Raw genomic sequence first — 21,184 nt, 5'->3', positions numbered from 1 at the left:
CATGACTTCTGACTCTGACAATCAGTGATTTGGTCCTCCTGTAAAACAGCCCTGCTCTCCACACTACAATGCAGTATTTCTGCTGATACAGCACACCCCTAAAATGCCAATTAAGAATATTTTCTCCTTCTAGAGAGTCTTTCCTGATTCTCTTGCCCTTCCCCATGCACAGCCACAGGAGAAAGCATTATCAGCTCCCTCCATGTGGATTTCCAGGGGGTAAATCCAATCTCTCCCCAGAACTGGAGATGGGCTGTGGATGTGAAACACAAAGCTCCCTCACTCTCCTCTCACGGCATCAGCAGCAGATGAATGGAGGCTTGGGTGGAATATGACACTTGTACTACCAGAAACTGCTTCCAGATTTGGGAGTGATGCTCCAGGGCTCACGAACAGCATGTTTCATCAGGAGGGATGTCAGGGAAAAGAAAGAACCCTAAAACTAAACTGATTCCTGAACACAGTCTGAAAGCTGCAGCATTTCCAAAAACACAATAATAGTGGGGTAATAACTGCCACAATGAGCTGAATACAGTAGAAATACCTCCCACAAGAATAAAAATAAACAAACAAATCTTGTGCCAGGTAGAATCACTCTGAGATTCCCCTCACTGCTGAAGAAATGAGGAAAGCCTGTTAGGGGACACTATCCTGCAACTTGCAATATTTAGAGAGCTACCCACAAACTTCACCAGTGGAAAGCATTTCCAAATTTTCTTCTTTGCATAGAAAATGCCAAGCAATAGCCAATGCCAAGAAATACTTAAATCTTTTTTCTTCAGCTAACTAACATTTTCTATGAATATTTTAAAAATGCATAAAAAAAACCTCACACCACTATGTTGTCTTCTCTTGTCTGGCAACAAACTCTGAGTTTTTACCCTAGCTGGTTATTAAAAAAAATGCCAACAAATGGGAAAAATTAAATTCGCTATGCAACAACAGCAACAAAAACAAAACTAAAAAATGATGACTGACGAATTGAAATGTGCCATATAATCCCAAGCAGCAAAGAAAATACTCTGTGGCAGAAAGTCAGCCAGAACTTGGTTTTGGGGTGGGACAGAGTGGAGTCAGCACAAAGCCTGATGTACATTTTTGGAATGGTGAACTCTTCCCAGCAAAGGGGGCTTGCACCTGTATTTTCATCCATCTATGAACACAGGTCTGAGCCTTCCCAACTCTCCATTGCCCCAGCACTGCCAGCACATCACTTTTGTGATTATTCTGGGGCTAGAACCAACATTTACAGATAGGTAGGCAGAACTCAGAGCAAAGTTGCACCTTGATGCAATTTTAATTTCCAGCTAGGATCAGCTATCACACTGATGTTGCCAAAACCATGCTGAAACCAGCTAAGGCAGACCAAGAAACCTTTGGGAAGGGATAGCAAATAAAAAAGGGTGTCCAGCAGTGAAGTCTGGTTTTAAGTAGTCTGATTTGCTGCTTGCTTAATAATAAAAGTCAAGCCTCCTGTGATTTTATGGTCCTGCATTTCCCCTCAAATATTTTAGTGAAGATGTTAGCACTGCTCAGAAGAAAACAAAATAAAAAACAGCCAGTAGAACTCTTCAGGACTTACCCAACACACATGCCATCAGTTTGGCCCATTTACTAAAAAAACTCTTTGCTAAAGCTGAGATTTCTGCTGAGCCCAAAGCCAGGCTGCAGCCCTGAGAGAGGCACAGCCCTGTGGGGTCTGCACTTCCAACCCTCCTTGCCTGAGCTGTGACACTGCACAACACAAATGTGATTTTGTGCAGAACGTTCCAAATTTGGCAACTGTCATGTTCAATCTGCGGTCAAACTGCTGACTGAAGGACTCCACCAGGGTGAGGGCAAGGGATGAACAAGCAAACAAAAACCAAACTCAATTAAAAAACAGTTGGGGCAATACTGAACACAGGAATATTCAGAAAATACTGGAAAGCCCAAGCCTCCATTATTTTCACTTAAGTGCTCATTAAAAACTTTCCAAAATTACAAGATTTTGTCAAAAATATCAGATAAAAAGACAAAAAACTAGCAAATTATGTCAAATTACCCTAGAGATTATTGCTTCTGGAGAAGATAAAAGCTTCCACCATCAATTCTGATGATTTGGCTAATTCTAATTTCATAGCAGCTTCCCGCAGTTTTTGAATAGGAAGAATTTAATTTTCCTCCTCCCAGATTTTACATTTCTTACCAAACACACTCCCCAAGAGCATCTGAGGCCAGATTTAGATACCTCAGCTTTTCCTACAGCTGAAAAAGAAGAAGCAGCCAAAGCAGCAACCCCTCACTGCAGGTTTCTCTCAAAAGGCTGCCATGAAGGAGGGAATGCAGAACAACAATCAGAAATGCAGGAATGCATACAAATAAAAAACACCACCTGCACTCCATGCTAAGTGGAAGCTCTCCAGTGGTCTTCCCCATTTTGCTAAGTATGGAGCCTGCCTCTGGAAAAGGGACAACCATCCACCCATTCTCAGTGATGAACACAGGCAAAACAGGTTTTTATTTCTTTTTTATTACTTTGAAACATGAGCGTTCTCTTGATATTGTTAAAGTGGCACAAAGCTCAATTTCCAAGTATGCAAAAACATATGACTGGTGGTGGGCTGGAATGCACTGTTTATCAAAGGGGCCTAATAAGGTTTCAGTTTTATTAGGCTATTTCCTGTAAGCTGATATGTGCCAGTTCTTTTCATTAAGACAAGGATATAAAAATTAAAAATGGATTAACCTAATGGGTTCCAAATTACTGTCGCCTTGGCTTCTTTGCATTTTTTTTTAAACAGTTCCAATTGGTCCTGTTCCAGTGCCTCCTACAAAAAGCAAGAGGCAGAAAGCTTCAGGATACCTGAATTAGAGTTTAGCTGAACTGACATTCAGATACAAATCCCACAGATCTCATTCCATTCCAACCACTCTGGCATGAAATCTGATACCACTGAGGCACCATGTTAAATATGCAAATGCAAAATGGGGGCTACTGTGTTGAAAGGGAGTTTAAATTCCCTTTAAAACCCAAGTTATTTTCCTCCTCTCAGAGGAAAGAAAAAAATCCAGAAAGTATGGATGAGATTGAGTTACCTAAACCCTGCCAATCCCTGCCTTTTATCAGCCCAGAATAGAAGTGGGTCTCTTGTAGGATGTGTCATGTTTGTCAGTCCCACTGGGTGCCCAAACCCCGAGGCACATAAAATGGCACCACATGTTATGTCTAGCCAAAACTCAAGAGCAAACAGTACTCAAATCATTTCAGTAAGTCCTAAAGCACTTCTAAGAAAGGTTTAACCACACTGCACATCTAACTCTTTTTACTTCTACATTCCCTTGGAAACAAAAAGTAATTTCCAGTATTCACTGGTTTTACAGAACTGAGCTCTCTGAAGGTCTGGTAGATTTGGAGCGTGACAAAGATCCCTCTTGAGAAGACTTTTAGCAGCTTAAAGGGGAAAATAAATGTTGAGTCAGTGTCCAAGTTCACTTAAGGTAAGCTGAGAGGTCCAAACCTACTATGACACGCTCAGTTTCTAGAATTCTAGACACCAGCAAGTGTCACAGAAAAGACTCTTGGGCACACACAACACCCACAACTAGAAGTTCCAAGGTTCCCACAGATTTTACTGCAGTTCAAACATATTCAAGGTGCAGAAATCAACAAAATCCACAGCAAGTGATCAATACCCCACTGGAAGACAGAAATTTTTGAGACAGGGACCAGAGCATAAGTCCAGGAAATGGCTATTCATTTGTTAAAAAGGCTGTGATATCCCCCTGGTGAATCAACTGGCAGCATGCCAAAACTCAGAAAAAAATTTGGCTTTTAAGGAACTCCTCGCATGGGGCACAGAAAAACAAAAATAAATAGAGTTGGGTTGGGCTTGGTTGAGTTTTGTTTTTCTAAGTTTAAAGCACAGAAGTCAAGAATTATAAAACAATTCTGAGAATCCCGAAGCACTACATTTGGAAAGCCACATACTCAAGTGTGCCCTGATAACTTTGTCAGGCTTTTTTTCTCTACCTCCGTGAATAAAGATCCCCAGCTTGCATGGAATGCTTGGGCCCTTCCATGGCTGCCCAAAGATAAAATAAACCCACAGAGCAAATGACTCAACACCACGGTGCAAATTGCAGGAGTAAAATGCCAATAGCATAAGAAATCTCCTCAAGTGTCATGCTGAGAAAATCAAGATGTTGAACCCATTTTTATTTTCCAATACAGTGATGTCACCAACATGATATTTTCATTGTTTGCCAGGTTAACAGAATTTATGGAGGTAATTAATGCAGAACATGTGTGCTGAGCTATCCGTATGAAAAATGGAATTGCCCCGACTTCATTTGCTGCCTTTGCAACCGAAACCCCACTAACATCTTTTTTCACTATTTCCATATGTGAGAAACACAAATATTTATAACAAAGGTAAATGACTGCTCTATTCCCATCTACCCACAAGACACTTTCAGACCCCTGTCTTCTGCTTATTCTTCTGCTTCCACCACCTTACCACAAAGGGATCAAGTTTCCATTTTATTCCATAAACTAAGCATGTTCCTCACGCTTCTTCTCCAGCGTTTCTGTCCTTGGTTTGCATGGAAAACTTCTGTTTTAATTCCTTGAACACCCTATGTCTAGCTCTAGCCCATCTTTCAGGAAAAACAATGCCATTAAACATTTCATTCTTCTCTTTTGCCTTTTCTTCTGGGCATCTACAGGGTCAAAGCATCCCTCCCCTTTGGTAAACAGCTTTTAGTAAAAAGAGGATTGGGCACATAGCCCTCAAAATCAGGAAAAAAACCCAAAAAACATCTTTGCCTTCTACTCTTTCTGGCTGAATGTTGATTTCTGGAAGGGAAGGGACAGAAAAATGGCACAGGCATGAGAGGAAGGGTGGGCAGGTGAGCTCAGAATAGAGAACCAGATGAGTTTTCCCTGCAGCTGGGTTTTCTTTAGAGAGTTTGGGTGAGCACAGAACATTCTCCACAGCTGGAACCACGTACTCCAGGAACGCTGAGCACTCAGGCACTGCCAGGACATTTGTTCTCTGGGGTAAATCATGGGAGAAAAGTTTTTTGTAGGGTAAGGCCCTCACCATCTCAGAACCTGTCTCAGGATAAAAGCCTCAAGTCAGTTTTCTCCATGAACATTAAGGCTGGGCAGACATAACTTGCCTTGCTTTTCTTTTCTTTTTTTTTTTTATTTTTCTTTTTTAAAGAAAGCACTGTCAGAGCAAGATTAAATAGAATGGTGAAAATGCCTCTACCCTTTCTTAACTGCAGCCTCTGTTGAAATTCACCACTGGTAAATCAGAGTCACGAAGCTTACTAATGTAAACAAAGCTCAGACTTTCAGGGAGGCAAGGAATTTCTTAATTTGTGCTTTGCTCACTCTTTGGATCCCTTTCAGGGCTGAATTCCGGGTCCCTAACTTTGTCAGTAATCAGGGGAAATATGGATTTTTTTACATATTCAGATCTGATTTTCTTCATCTCTGCCTACTTTTTCTCTTCCTTTAATCCTTCTCTTCCCCCCCTAAAATGGAACTCTCAAAAAGCCTTGCCTCTTAAAAAAATAAAGCCAATCCAGAACAAATCCTTCTAACTCCTCACCAACTAAATTAAGCAATCCCATGTCACCTGTTATTATTTGTTACTGTACAAAGTTTGTGGGGAAGCCCACCACGGACCAAAAGATATTTTTGTGATTTAATTGTCAATTATTTAAAGAGTAACTTGTCACTCTAGATTTTCTACAAACCCCTCCATTCCTAGGCACCAATTTAAAAGTTTTAGATTTTAATTGCTGCCCTCTTATGTGAGGCAGCTATACTTTAGCAGGTTTAATTATTGTTTAAAAAAATTGCCATGCAAATCTTTCTATCTAAATATAGATATAAAAACATTATGAGAAACCAGCTGGAAAAAAAAAAAAAGCCTCATTCCCACACCATATTACACTAAACTGCCCTGACTGAACCTTAACATTCAACCTATTGTTCTCTTAATTGCTAGCAAGTTTCAACCACTGTTCGCTTGCTCTGCTATTCTTCTTTCATCAATATTTTTCCAGTAGATTAATGGGATTTTCCTCCATATTTTGCCTGAAACAGCAGGACACGGTAGTTAAATGAACAAAAAAAAAAAAAAAAAAAAAGAAAAAGGAGAGTGGTACCAATGTTTCTGCTTACAATGTGTCTGATTTAATAACATCTCTGCAAATTTAAGGCTTTATGTTCTGGTTCCCCCTCACTCTCGCAGACTGGAACTTTTCTGTCACCATCCCAAGGTTTCTTTCAGGCAGGATTATCTTTATTTCTACATCTTTATTTCTTTCATTCATTCACCGCAGAAATTTGAAAGGAACTTTCAGTTTAAGGGACTGAATTTTAATCTTGCATCTGTTTCACGCTGCAAAATGAGAACTTGCACTAGGGTTTAGCAAGCGCCTAGGAAACTAAAAGACACAAGATTTCTGCTGGGGAATACAATCCTGAGCCCACAAATTGCTACCACACTCTGTTTCCAAAATTACACTCCTGGGAGCTCATATCTAATCTTCTGAATTAACCTATTTTTGTGTAAAAGTTTTAGTTCTTGTTTAGAACAAGTTTAAATTTTTTTTTTTTAAAAAAAAAGCTACTGCTCTAAAGTGTTTACAGAAATAAAGGCTACCTCACTGTGGTGAATTTTTAGGAAAAACAATCATTTTACAGTAGCCAGATGCTTTTGTAAACTAAAAAGTTTTCTATTTCACTCTATCATTTCTTATGACAAGTCTTTTTCTCCTCACTAAAAATATATTTCAGCAATGCTTCAACAAATCTAACAACGCAAAAGAAAGGAAATGTTCCATTCCAGAAAAAGCACTTTTTGGATGCTGAAATTACGCTTTGGAAAGGCAGGGGGTAACAGAAAACCCTCTGCCCCATCTCTGGAGATTTATCTAACAACTCTGGAAATATTCAGTTTTGTACCTAAAGGTATCAAAATTACCTTCTGGGTTTCAATACCACCTCCACTGAGCAGAGCTTTGAACTTCACCATAAGTACAGGCATGATTATTGCAGCAGTTACTTATTTATTTTTATTTTCTTTCCCAGAAAAAATCAAAGAGCAGCTACAAAGCTACAGGAGTTACAGGTATCTGATGGCACTAACTCGGGCTCTGTATAAAACTCCACAAACAGGACTGTGGTATTTGGTAACAGCTCTGTAGTGACCCTCACTGGTGATAAAATCCAGAGCTCTGAAAACGAGAAAATGAACACCTGCATCTGTATTTCTAAACTTTCATCAAGTGGGGATTACAAGAACAAGAGCAATTATAGACATTTTCCTGGAGGAAAACTCCCAAGTTCTCCAACAGAATCAAAAAGTAAGTATACTAATAGCAATTTACCTAACTCCAGCAGAGAATAATTTAAAAAAAAAAAAATTTAAACTAATTTGTACATCCTCCCAGCTGGGAACGAAAAATTTAAGTTCAGTTAGAACACACTCCTGATTTGCAAAGCTTTTGTGTAAACAACTGTTAAACTTGGTGTGCCTATTATCTGTTTGATGCCTGCCCATCTGCTGGTGCCTTTTTGCTGAAGCTGAGGCTACAGAAGAGTTCTGACCCATTTCTCTGCCCTGAGTGCTTTGCTGGGCAGCAAGGATGTTGTGTCCAAATTAACTGCAATAGGAATTAATTGCTGTGTCCAATTTGCACATCTCTGCGTTTCAAACACCTGCTTTAAGTTTGCTATGGAGAGATGGAGAGATTGAGAGATTTTTTTTTTCATTTTAATACACTATGCTGAAAGAGCAGCAAGTCAAGAAAAAAGCCCAGTGACAAACAATTAAGAAAATTAGTTATTCCACATGTTACAGTCTACTACCAAAAATGTAGTCAGAAAACTATGCATTTACCCAACTTCTCCTAGCTTTAAAACCATCATACCCTTGTGTGAATTCTAAAACATGCTTATTATTTGTCTAAAGATACAGTTTAGGATTAAGCACAGAAGCTTTGAATACAGCACAGCTGTATGAAAAACAGTCCTCTAGCCCTCAGGACTCTGAGATTGTTGAAACTAAATTTTAAAAGATAGGACATTATGACTTCTAAACCTGCTTTTAACTTCTTCTGCAGATAAAGTCAATTGCAAGGCAGGGGCAGCAGCAGGAATAGTGCCACGAGAAATGAAGACTTACCCTGACCTAATGATACATGACATGGAGCAAAGTAAGATTTGGAAAAAGCATTTCCCCCTTCTGATTCTATTGAAAAGTGCCCAACATTGTCAGCCTTTCCCAAAATCACATGCAAGACTTGGGCAAGGATTTTGTTCCATGTGCAAGCAGCACATTTTTCAAAACCACACCAAGAGCTGTCACTACTACAAAGGCACAGTAAATTGTCTTTAGCAATTTTAAGTGTTAACAGAGACCAGCTCAGATAAAAATGGTGCATTTAATTGTGTGGTTCTGCAAAGTTCTGAGATGGCAATCAGTGCTCCAAATCCAGACTGAAAAGTGAGGCTGATTGGAACCTTCTTACTGTAAACCCAAAACAGGCACTGTTTGAAGCCAAGTACTGTAAGCAGATTTCCCGTATTGATCTTTTGGTAGCTGTGCTCACAAGAAATTAATTTTATGCTAGATTGAGAGGTTACAAGAAGTTTCCTGTCTGCACAGTCAAAATATTATTGAAGCAATTCAGGTTGTCAGTAAAAGCTTAAACAAATTTGCTGATAATCCTGTTAATGACCTAGGTCAAGTGTTAACTGTTGTGGGTTATAAAACAGTGAAATTAAGGTGGCTGGTACCCTCAGGCAGGCAATATAGTTACAGAAGAGACCGAGGAGAAATTATTAAATTAAATGACAGAACACACTCGATTTCTTGATACCACAGGAATTATTCAGAAAGAGAAATGCATCCTTCTAAGAAAAAAGAAACACAATCCTCAGCAAGCAGAGAATACCCAGCAGAGTGGAACAGGAGAACCTGTGGTTTCTGTGCACCTACGGGGCTCAGTCTGCAAACTCCAAACTGCTAAAGTTGGATGTTAAATCTTCCTGACATCGTCCTGCCCAGCAGAAAACAGCACACACCTTTTACCAGCAAACACAGATAAATCTGAGCTTCAGAGAACCCCCTTGGGTTCCTGTGATTGAGTAGAGAAAATTTCTCACAAGCACGGCAGAGAGTTTGAAAATAAACTCGGGGAAAGTTTTACTTTTTATCCAGAAAAAATCCTGAATAAAATTTCTCTGGGATGAAGCAAATTAAGAAAATCTCAAGCTGTCCAAGAAAAAGACAAAAAAGGAAAGCACTGAGCACCACAAAGTGCAGTAAGACAGCAGTTTGTCTTCAGCCCTGCTTTCATCCTTTACTCCCTTCATCCCATCCACTGCCACTGTAGTATTACCACCAACAGTCATAAGTTTTCATATCAATTACAAATGTTAAGTGAAGTTGGATTTAAAAAAAAAAATATTATTTCAAGTCAAATAAATTCAGGAGCTATTTCTCTGCCCACACTCTTGTTACGTGCCCACTACAACATTTACATCCCCTAGAAGTTAGACTAATCTACACAAACACACCAAAAATTAGTTCCATCCACTGTTAAAACAATTTATGGGGGAGAATTTCAACAGTAGCTTTAATATAAAATAGATAAAAATGTCTACCATTTTCCTTATATGTGCCTACATTAACAAATGCTGTCCAAAATATATCTTTTTTTATTCTCAGTGGTGGAAAAAGGAAACTTTTCTAAATACTCCAGAGAAATATAGAAACATCTATCTCTAGTTTTGGGAGGAAATTTATGGGAACAACACCAGAAATGTAAATGAAGTGGATAGAAAAAGATTATTAAATAGAGAAAAACATCATCTTCTGACATGATTTAAAGCTGCACGCTAACACTTGTTCATCAAATTAGTGGGTCAGCAAATTATAAGAATTAAGATTTCTAAACTCACACGATCAATCCATATAACGTAAATAAATAAAAGGATTACTGAGCTTTCCTAAATGGGGTTTAAAAAAAAAAACTGAAAAGCCCTGAAAAGTTGATCTCTTTTTCTTAAAGAAAACTGACAGTATTTCTCTTTTTTAAAAGCATAGCCAAACATATACTTTAAAAAAAAAAAAAACACTCAAAAGCAGGTTACTCTCCTGTAACTGCATTTTTACTGTTGTTTTCACTACCAATTTTGCAAATATTGCTCATCTCGTACGAGCTCTTGAAGCTGGGAAGAGAGAAGGGAGGCAGCATTTGCTGAAAGCTGACTTGGACAAGTGTACTTAACATGCATTCCGTATGATACCCATATTTTCCCTCCTTTCTCCATTCTCAGTGCCGGTGGCTCGAAACAAAGACACAAAAAGTGGGGGTTTTTTGCGCACTGGAACGCTCCAATATCTTTCTGGCATAGCCACTCTCAGTTTGCAGAATGTGCCTCCACTGCCATGGAGGCAGAGCTGCTCCACTGACTGACAGAACCACAACCCTTCCCTAAGAGGAATGGTTATCAGACAACAGTAACCCCTACCCACACTCTGGCTTTCATTCCTGAAAATGATTTTTGAGAAATGACAATATTTACAAAATAGTTTCTATCTGGAGGTTTAGAAGTGACTGTTGAAAGCACGCTCATGAAAAAAAAAAAAAAATCATAAAGCACTGCATACAAAACAAATTTGCATAAAACACACAAACAGATGACATACTGCTCCTCTTGTATAATGGTACCATAATTATCTCCCAGCAATGAAACAAAATGATTAAAGATTACCCAGGACTTGTGAAGTTTGCATCTTTCCTTAGTTATTTTTTACTATATTTCTTTTTCCCTCCAGAAATCATGGAAAGTTGTTATCTCACTGCCTTATTGCACAAGCACCCGGAATATCAGTTAGTAAACCAGCATTATTTGTAAGGGAGAAATAAATAATTGCTCTGACAGGTTTCAGAGCTTCTCTACACAACATCCAACTCGAGCACAGGTGCAAGTTTTACATGGTTATTAGGTGCTAAAAGTTCTTCACAACCTTTGCCCTCCAGATTTTATCCCGAAACATAATTGCACCTGGTCATGCCGAGTGCCTTCACTGCAAGCAAGCAAAAGCTCCATTTCTTTTTTTTTTTTCCTTAATAGGGAAAGGACAGGGTCTTTTAGGGTTTTTTTCAAGTATTTCAATCAGTTTCACAGTGTCTGGTTGTCACTATTTATTTTTTTCCCTGAAACTAACACGGGTTTTCAGCAAATGTCATCTTATGAATTAACACAGCAAAAGAAAACAAACTACTCACTCCTTTTTTTTTCCGGAAAATTACAAACAGTCGCATACACACACAAACACAACTTTAACGCGTTGGTAACACATCCGATACAAACAACGCGATCTGACACAAACCCGCTAGGGAACCAGGAGGTTTTACAGGGCAACAACCTTCTTTCGCGGATTAATTAAAAGTTTTGAAAGGCACGACGGCTAGCGCAACCGCCAGCCCTGCAGACGAGCAAGGGCTCGGAGTTAGCACCGGGGGCTGAGGGGGATCGGGGGCTCGGGCAGAGGCGGCTCCCCCCGGGCACCTGCCGGGGCTGCGGGTCCCGGGCCCCTTCCCCGCCCCGGGGCTGCGGCTGCCCGTCACTGCCGGGGTGGCACGGGCTGCGCTGCCCTCGCCAGCTCCGCTCGGGGGAGCGTAGGGCGGCTGCCCGCGCATCCATCCATCCATCCATCCATCCATCCATCCATCCATCCATCCATCCATCCATCCATCCATCCCTCCCCCGCACGGCCGCGCTGTGCCAGGGCGAGCCCCGCGCTCCCGGGGCGAGGAGCCGCTGCCGCACGGGACCACCTTAACGGGGAGCAGCGGGGCGGGGGAGGAATAACGGGGATGAAAAAAAAAAAAAACACAAAAAAATAAAACAAAACAAAAATTTTAAAAAGGAGGAAAAAAATAAATAGAGAAAGGGCGGAATAGCGGAAAAGAAGAGCGAAGAAGAAACGGGTCACCCCGCCGTGCCGCGGCTCACCTTCGTTGCCGGGGCGGGCGCTCAGACGGCCGGCAGCGCCGAGCGCGGCGCGGAGCAGCAGCAGCAGCAGCAGCGGGAGGAGCAGCAGCAGCGGCGGCGGCGGTGGCGGCAGGCGGCGGCGGCGGTCCATGTCGGCGGGGCAGAGCGCAGGCACAGCCGCATGTCTCCGCGCCGCATGCCACCGCTCCGCGCCCGCTCCGCGCCGCCGCCACCGGCCCCGGCGCCGGGACCATGCCCCGCGCCCGCCTCCGCGCTGCGCCCGGGAGGGGCCGCCCCCGCCCGGCCCCGCCGCTGCCGCCGCCGCCGCGCAGCCCCCGCCCCGCTCCGCGCCCCGCCCCGCGCCCCGCCCCGCCTGCCCACAGCGGAGCCTGCCCACAGCCCGCGGAGATGCCCCCCTAGCCCCGGGAGATAACCCCGGGTCTGCCCTCAGCCCCGGGAGATAACCCCGAGCCTGCCCTCACCTCGCGGAGATGCCCCGGAGTCCGCCACAAGTCCCGGGAGATAACCCCGGGCCTGCCTTCACGCCCGCGAGGTGCCGCCCGGCCCAGCCCCGTGAGATGCTCCCGAGTCAGACTAGCCCAGCCCCGGGAGGTTGCCCCCTCACCCGGAGCAGGGCTCGGCCGTAGGGCTGGGTGACACGAGTCACGTAACTCGGGAGCCTCGGGTGGGCTGCAGCCAGCTACGAGCCGGTCGTGTCCAATTACCGGGCTCTCCCCGGTGGAATGCAGCGGCAAAGCAGCGGTAAAAGCTCGGGAGTTTCAGGCTGCAGCCGTGCAGGAGCGAACGCCAGTTCCATCGTTCGTGCCTTGGCTGCCCGCGGTGACAGCCCGCACCACGCGGGGCAACACGTCCGGCCCCAAGAGCGGGCTGGCTCTGCCATCACTAAAGCAAACTGGAGCAGGGGCCTCCCGCCGAGAGCCTCTCTCTGTGGGAGTGTGTAGTTCTACTCTAGAAGTTGCCGCGTGAAATGAGAGTTTTTTCTTCATATTTGCACCTTTCCTTCTGCCCTTGCAGCCCGTCAGAGGCCCCAGAGTACCTGTCAGAACACAGAGCAGAGAAACAGAGCTGCTATTCTGCTGCTCTCAGGGGGAATCACTGCAGAGCGGCACTTCCCAAGCTTCCCCTTCTGCAGATCGTTTTTTTCAGAATATGGACAACTTCCTTCCCAAGTGACTCGTCTCAGGTCTCCAGAGTCACCCAGCATGGTTCTGTGGAAAATGGGAAAATATCTGAATAATACTGAGGTCAAATAAATATTTCACTCCAAACCAAAGCTATGCATCCTCTTAGTACAGAGGCTGGCTCTGAATGCATGTGCTGTCTGCACAGGCAGCAAGCAACAGGATGGGAGGAGGACAGCCTCTGGCAGCAGATGTGGAACTACATCTTAGAATCAACATCAAAAACCTTTGACAGCAGAGAAACCGATCCCCAGTGTTTCACAAACCAGTGTGGCAAACATCTGAACAGCCTCCTTCTTCATGGTCCTGTGTGTCCTGGTGTCCTCAGGGTCAGCAGTGCCAGCAGGACAGCTGGGAACTGCTACCACCTGAGCTCCAGGTTCATCAAACACAGAATCACCAACTTGCTTCAGCAGTGATGCAGCTTCCCTGCAGCAGAAGAGGAGGTGCTGGACTGGCTGCAAGCCAGGGCCTGTGCCAAGGTCTCTCCTGCACAGTATTGGCACTCCCCAAACATCTGGTTTAGCTCTGTGCTGTACTGAAGGGGTTGGAGATGTGTGGAAACCAAAGCAAAGCAGAGACAAGGCTGTGAGAAGTCATCTCAGACAGGTTCCTGGTTCAGGAGAGCACAGGGGAGGACATGGGCACTGAAAATTAACATGATATTAATCTCCTTTCCTGTTTCCAGGCTTGATTATTCAATCAACCAAATTAAAGAATCATCAAATTTAATACTGTTTGTTTCATGTCTCCAACTCTTCCTTTCACTCATATTTACCATCTACCCAGTTTCCTCTGTGGTCAGACTTCCAAAAGATGGAAAAAATGCCCAGAGCTCTTGAGCAGGAAACTTGCAGGGGCAGAGGGAGGAGCAGGGTGCTCTGGTCATGCAGTTAACCATGTATGGCCCAGAGAAAAACATCTCCTGTCCTCCTTCATCCTTCTCAAGTCTCATTTCACCACACCTTTCCATTCACTGGACAAAAATGTTTTTCCATAGCAAGAGGACCAGAAATTCACATTTCTCAAAATATAACTTCCCCTAATATTAAAAACTACTTTGCTTTAGTTTGAAGGGGTTTTTTGCCAACATTTTCCTCAGCTTTTTTATAATACACAACTTTTTTTTCTTTGGTGTATCTCATACAACAGAGATACACCCTTAAAACGCTACTAAGTTCTCAGGACTACTAGTTCTGAAGCTGCATCTTTCTTTCATGATTTCAGGTCTTTTTTTTTTTTTTAAGGTATGAGAAAAAGGTGAAAGAAAAAAGGTAAAGAAGGAACAAATATGGGGGGTGGGGAGTGGGGAGGAACAAAAATGGCAATCAATCCAAAACCCAAAAAACTTCTGTTTTCAGTTAGTGGAAAAAAAATATTTCCAAAGAAGGGACTTTATGAGGTTACTCATAGCAATCACTTTACAAATTTGTAAATATCTCAGCATCAGTGAACTCATCTCATATAGGAAGAAAAGTATAATGATCAACACAATCCATATAATACAAATCTTAGTATCAAACTTTCCAGAAAGAAAACCTCCCAAGTGAAAAAATGAATAGCAGAAATACTTGGAAAAATTTGAAACAAAGAATGCATTTTTAAAAAACCTCACTAAAAAAACCCCACAAACCTGGGAAAATTCTCAGCAGGAAAGAAAGATTAAATTCATTACAAATTTCTCACTAGGCTTTTTTCTCTGTGACGCACGTTGTGTTAGTTTTGTGCAAATTGCATGTTTACTCTATTAAGAGTAATTTTCTGTGAGCTTAAAGGGCACCTTTGAAGAAAGAAAATAGCCTCTAGTGGCATTTCTACATAACCAGAGTGCACATGGTAATATCTTTGCCCTAGCATCCATAAAATCCTTCTGGAGAAACACATAACTATGATTTATGATTTTCTGCCAAGCCTGGGCTTTAATTTCTTTAATATATTGGAGATCAAAATCCTTACTAAACACAAATTTTATCTCTTACATTTTTCTTTTGTAAACAGGGAGGTGACACATTCTGTGATTGTATAATGGAAAAAAGAAATCATAACACATGGGCAGAATGCTCCAGATCCCACGTTTGCATACTAAATAGGAAAACAACTTTCTGCCTAATGAAAAAATGCTACAGATTATTAGGAATAGCCACAGAAGTAATCAATCAATTTATCCAATGAACTGGGCCACAGCCTGCTTCCAAGAAGCTTTTTAATGTTTATGGCTCTTGAGTGGCATCGTTTAATTAATTGAATGGCACAAAACTTCTAATCTTAGAGATTTAAAGTATTTTCCGTGAAAACAAACAAAAAGAATTAATGACAGGTTCACTACTCATAAAGAAAGGTGGCTGGACAATCCCCCATTTATTCAGGGAGGAGGAAGAACAATGGTCCCAAGTGATGCCTCGCCTGTGCCTCCATGGGATTGTTGGGAGGCGTGAGAACATTTCCCCCTCAATTTCTGGGATTTATTTATGCAGGTTCTTGTATATATATGTACATATATATGTGTGTGCATCTGTTTTAATATTAACTATTTAGTGTTCAGGTAAAAAATATTATAGATGGAAGCATTGCTGCTTGATGGAAGCAATGCTTGAGTTCATCCTAAATCTGACATGAGCCACTCTTGGAGATGGTGACCAAGGAGGAAAAGCTCTCCCACGAGCTACCAAGTAGATTTCCTTGGTTTAAATATTCTTTGGGAGAGGTTTTACAGCACAACTCAGAAGTCTCCTAATGCACAGTGTCACCCTGAAAATGCAAGCAGATGAGGAAATGCAGGATGTGGAAGAGTAAAAGGCAGGATGCAATAAAAACAAATGATAATGAAGTGTGAAAAGTTACTTTAAATAAGTCATGTAAAGCTAAGCTATAGCCCTTTCCAATCAATACTTACATAATAATTATGTGAAAATCCAGACAAATGGATTAACTAGACAGCATAAAAAACTCAGCTTTGAGCAGCAATAAAGCTGAACTTGTAATTATGAAACAACTGCACACCAATCCCATAATGAAAAAAAGTGTGGAGATGGAAAAGGGTAGAAAAGCAAAATGCAAATGCATTTGAGCTGCAAGTTTTCCCCATAAAGCCTGAATCGTTTGTTAAATATGCAATAAAAAGGTGACAGTCCAAGCACTTAGACTGAATTTACCTATCTGTAAACAAAAATCTATAGAAGCAATAAAAGAAAAGCCTCACCAGCGTTACTGCCAGTTTTCAGAGAAAAGCAACATTTATGTGCAGGAGAGAGTATTGCTACCATGAAAGAGCTTGCCAAATTTTAGCTCTAGGATGGAGCACTTACAGTAGAAACCCATGAATCCTGTAAAACCAGACTGTATTATGGAGACACTGGCAGACCTCCAATGAGGTGCATAATGGTAAGTTTGATCAGTTTTCTTTTCTTCTTGCAGGTCACAAAGAATGTTCAGAAATTTCTTTTGTAAGTCCAGAAAAAAAAGACAAGCAAGAATTGAAATTATTTCTTCTCAGTGCAAGGCAGGGTTGGACACAAAATAGGCAGACACATTTTAAAATAAATATGACAGTACTTGTAATACCAGGGATCAACATCCAATCTGGGGAATGCACTTGGAGAGCACACGGGCAAAATTCTGTAATCTGGTTGAGCTGGATTGGAAGAATTCCCTTGTCTTTGCAGAGCCAGGCTTGCACACTGACAGCAAAATAGGTCGTCTATTTTTGCCAGCTAAAAAACAGAGAGAAACACTCATGGCCAACTGCAATTTTAAACAGCAGAATGCAAACACTCTGAAGAGTCTGTGTTCATAACATGTGAGAACTCCTTAACAGTTCCAATTCCACAGGGAACTTTTTGCATTTATTTGTTGATTATCTTCTTTTTTTTTTTTTTTTTTTTTTTGCCTCGTTAAAGAATACCTGAGATTCTTCATTTGAAGAGACTCTTCAAATTAAACTTCTGTCATTTGCTGCTTTTTCCTCAAATCACCTCACCTCCTCCCTGGTAGTCAAAGTTTCCTCCTCTTCTGTCCCATGGAACTGGCAGCACCACATCTGTCCACATCCAAGGAAGCATCAGGGGATAGAATAAGATGGGGGAAAGACCATAAAGTGGAATTATCTTAGAATCCTCAATTTCACATGCAGCATCAAAGCATGAAATCATTTCATACTAATATTGTACATATTACATTCATAATTATTGCTCACAATGGCAAGGTGGGTATTTGATTGCATGTTGTACATATGGTTACTAATTCCCAACTAAAGGCTTCCACCCAAGAGGAAAATCAGATTTCAAAAGGGGACAACCATGTTCCAAAGACTTGTTCCCAATTCTGGTGCCTGCATGGAGACAGAGAGTTCCTGTTTGCTTCAAAAACTGCTTCCTTCAGGACTTTGGGGAGAGCTTGGGAACTGAGGACAGCAGCATATGCAATAATTAGCTATAATTAGCTATATAATAGCTATATAATTAGCTATATAATAATCAGCTATTAGCTATATAGGCTCAGAATTTGTCAGGGTACACAGGTGCTTCAGAAGTTCCTCCACAGACAAGTTCCTCATGTGCCCACTTGTACCAACATTTCTCAGCTTCCAACCACAATACAGCAAAAATACACCAGAAAAGCCAAAGCAGCCCCTAATTAGAGCCCCCCAAGGCATCCATTCCCCCAGCTGCAGCCAGCTGGGTGCTGAACAAGTTCTCAGCAGTCACACCTGTGCTGCTGGATGAGCTCAGCTTCTGTGAAACATCCCCATCCTCCTGACCCATCACCCCAGCACACCCTGTGCGTGCTGAGAAGCTCTCAAGTCTCCCAGTGTTTCCTTCTTGATTGTAATGAGTTAATTACTTTGCCAGAAAGCACGAGGTGGCTTTTTTATTAATCTCCTCGGCCACTTGGGCAATGAAGAATTGCAGTTTCTGCAGAAGGCTAAGCTAACATTATCTAAATATTATTCTTTATAATTATTAGACAACACATGCAATAAATAATTATGGCTCATTAGTATTCTCCCAGCCCAACTGACCCATAGCAGGACATTCTGTCAACCTTGGGTCAAGCAGCCCTTATCCATTAAATGGGGTATTTTATGATATTTTAGGCTTTCCCCTCCAGTCCTACAGCCAGCTGCAGCTCTGCAGTGAAGGATGGAGCTCCTTAACCTTTCTAACTCACCAAAGAGGGTTGGAAATGCAAACATTTCATATTCCGAGCTGGAGATGTGCTGTATATGTCAGTAGAATGTATTACAAAGATTTCTTGTCCTCCTGAACATGAAAAAAAGCTTTTCCCACTGCAATATCAGATTTGTTTTATCTGAACTAAATTTTCAATCTTTAAAACTTCTTTATTCATCAGGGTTATTTTTCATGAGACAGACAGTTCATGACTTAAACGTTGGCTTTAACATTTGCTTAAAGAAATTCTCTCATTTCTTTGAGCTGTCATCAAAACCTGGAAGAATGTGTGAGTTACTTTTTTTTATAGCAGAAATGAAGAAATTCTCTGTCATTTGTGTTACCAAACTAAAGTTGCTGGAAAAGGTTTACCAGCATTGAAATGAGTCATCTCTCTAGAGATTTTAATGAGAGAAATTAGCCAGTGAGTACTCAATCATTTCCTTTGGATGCATCAGCTTTGGAACTGGGAAGTTGCAGCAAGATTAAAAGAAAGAAGTAACAAATAATTTGTACAGTATGGTGGGGGGAATTTATTACAAAGGGTTGCAGGATTTTCCTAAATGAATGCAAGGTTCTAGCTCAAAAGGCAACTGTAGAAAATGTATAGAAAAAAAGACCCATAATAAAACAAAACCAAAAAGGCCCCCAAATTATTGGAAAAGCTGGAGACCATTAGCAGAAAATAGTCCCCATCAGTTCCTAAGATGAACTTACACTACTGGCAAGCTACAAAACTAAAAATCCAAAACCCACTAGAATCAAAGTGCATTTCTTGAGAAAAGAGGACACTCATCAAAAGTGACATAAAATGAGACCTTTACAAAAACTGAAGAAAAGGAAATGCCTTGCAGTGGATCTGTGAAAGAAATTCAGGGGCTTGTCAGGGGTGTGGAGGGAAAGGCTTTGCTGAAACCCAAGCTGTGAAACCCAGGGTACTCTGCTGGGTTTATGGATGTGCTCCCTTTAATGGGACTTTGTTTTAAATAATACTTTGCTTTAAGATGGCAGCTGAGTGAATTATTACCCTTGCCCAGGAGAAAACAAAAACTGCAGCATTTACAGAAGTAAGAACCCTGGGATAAATCACAGAGAAGTGGAAGGAGGAGCGGAACCTCCGTCCCTGCTTAAGGATGGAGAACCTTGCAAACACCTCCAGTAAAGTGCAAAAGTCTGTGACCCAGAGAAGGAAAAAAGGGTCAGATCTTTTATATTATGGGTCCTGATTGTTGAGTTGGTTGGGAGTGTTGTTTGTTTGTTTGCTAGTTGGATGGATTTTTTAAATTTTTGCTTCTGGTTTTTTTTTTCATTTTTAAATTGAAATCCAAGTTATCACCTACTTTTAAATAATTAAGTTTTATATCAATTTCAGACCTATACATGCTGGGCCACCTGCCCTTTTGTTTTCCTTAAGAAGACTGTAAAAGATTCTTGTGAGCTCTAGAATAACAGACAGCATTTTCTATTATTTTATACAGTCTCAAATGTTTTGTCTAGAATTAAATAATCAAGCCATGCTGATTTTGCCAAGTTTTTGGGTTTTTTGTTTTGTTTTGTTTTGTTTTTATTAAGCAATCTGCACTGGGTTTGTTAGATAAGCAAATATATTTATATTCCTTCCACATATGTTGTCTGATTTCATGTTAGCCTTTTTGCCAAGGAGGTAAATAGGTTTCTTGGAGACTTCAGGAGTTTAAGCTTATGACCTCCCAGCTTTTACAAGAGAAAACAAAAAGTTGCTCACTCAAATGTTAGGAAGGGCACTCCATTTTTAAAGGATGTTATTATTTGAGTTGGAGTTGTAATGGAGCTAAGCCACACCTACTTAGAGAACAGGGCCAAACATTGCTCTTGCTTACAGCAGTTTAAATCCTTGGAGGCCTTTATTACTAAGAAAATTGAGTAAGATTTCAGTAAAATCAATTTTTAAAAGCACCAGGAGCTTGCTGTTGACCTCAGCTACAGCAATCTGTGCAGCTTTGCTAAAACCTGCTCTCTCTCTCTTAAATCTGACTGACGCCACTGATGAATTGTGCTGTAAAATTTACTGTTTCAATCCCTTTAACGCACAGAAGCTGCTGCTGCTTGTGTTTCTGGAGTGCCCTGTGAGATGGAAGGGAGAGGTTTTCCCAAACTGACTGCAGGAATGCAGAATTCTCTTCTCTCTGGCACCACGTCTCTGCTCCTTTAGCACTTAGATTAACCCCCAGCAGCACCAGAGATGGAGGGGACAGCAGCCTGAAATGTGGCACTGGAGCAAACTGTCCCCACCTCTGTCCCCTCACAAAGCCCTGCACAGAGCTGGCAAGCCTGTACCTGTTATTCCCCTTGCTTTATATGCAGTGATCTGGTGCTTTGGAGTTTTATTTCACAATTTTTGTTAATCATCATTATTATTATGATGGCATATTTGACAATGACTGTAGCACCTAGAATGCCTCAGGAATCCAAGCAAAAATTATTTCACACCTTCAAACTTTTCTTCTTCTGTGCACCCTCAGAAGCCTTTCAGACTTTTTACCTGACACAGCCTGAAATAAATCTGGGATTCCTGCCTTGGTAATGAGGTAATATTATTTCCATTTTCAGTTTTGGGGGTTTTTCGGCTTTTTCCTCCATGAAGGATTGCCCTTGGTGGCACATCAGTCACCTCACACCACCAGACCGAGCAGCAGTACTGAATATGCAATATTTAAATATCTTACCCAATAAACACCTATCAATAATGCATATCCCAACTCCCAGAGTAGTTTCATTTTTTAACATGTCTCTGTTTGCCATCAAATCACCATGTGCACTTTGAT

General features: G+C 41.5%; 1 protein-coding gene across 2 annotated transcripts in view; it reads right to left on the bottom strand.

Moving 5' to 3' along the window:
• Window positions 1–12,271, bottom strand: part of EPHA3 (EPH receptor A3) — a 176,064-nt gene extending 163,793 nt beyond the window's left edge. For both annotated transcript variants that reach the window (XM_064728076.1, XM_064728084.1), the window contains exon 1: window positions 12,032–12,271. In XM_064728076.1, coding sequence (XP_064584146.1) covers window positions 12,032–12,161 — 130 coding nt within the window. In that variant the 5' untranslated portion in view covers window positions 12,162–12,271. The remainder of the gene's footprint in view (window positions 1–12,031) is intronic.
• Between the last annotated feature and the right edge of the window lie 8,913 nt (window positions 12,272–21,184).

Source organism: Zonotrichia leucophrys, chromosome 1 (genome assembly GCF_028769735.1).
Source record: "Zonotrichia leucophrys gambelii isolate GWCS_2022_RI chromosome 1, RI_Zleu_2.0, whole genome shotgun sequence".
Taxonomy (NCBI): Eukaryota; Metazoa; Chordata; class Aves; order Passeriformes; family Passerellidae; genus Zonotrichia; species Zonotrichia leucophrys.
The sequence above is the reverse complement of the archived record's forward strand: the minus strand, read 5'-3'. Positions and strand labels throughout refer to the sequence as shown.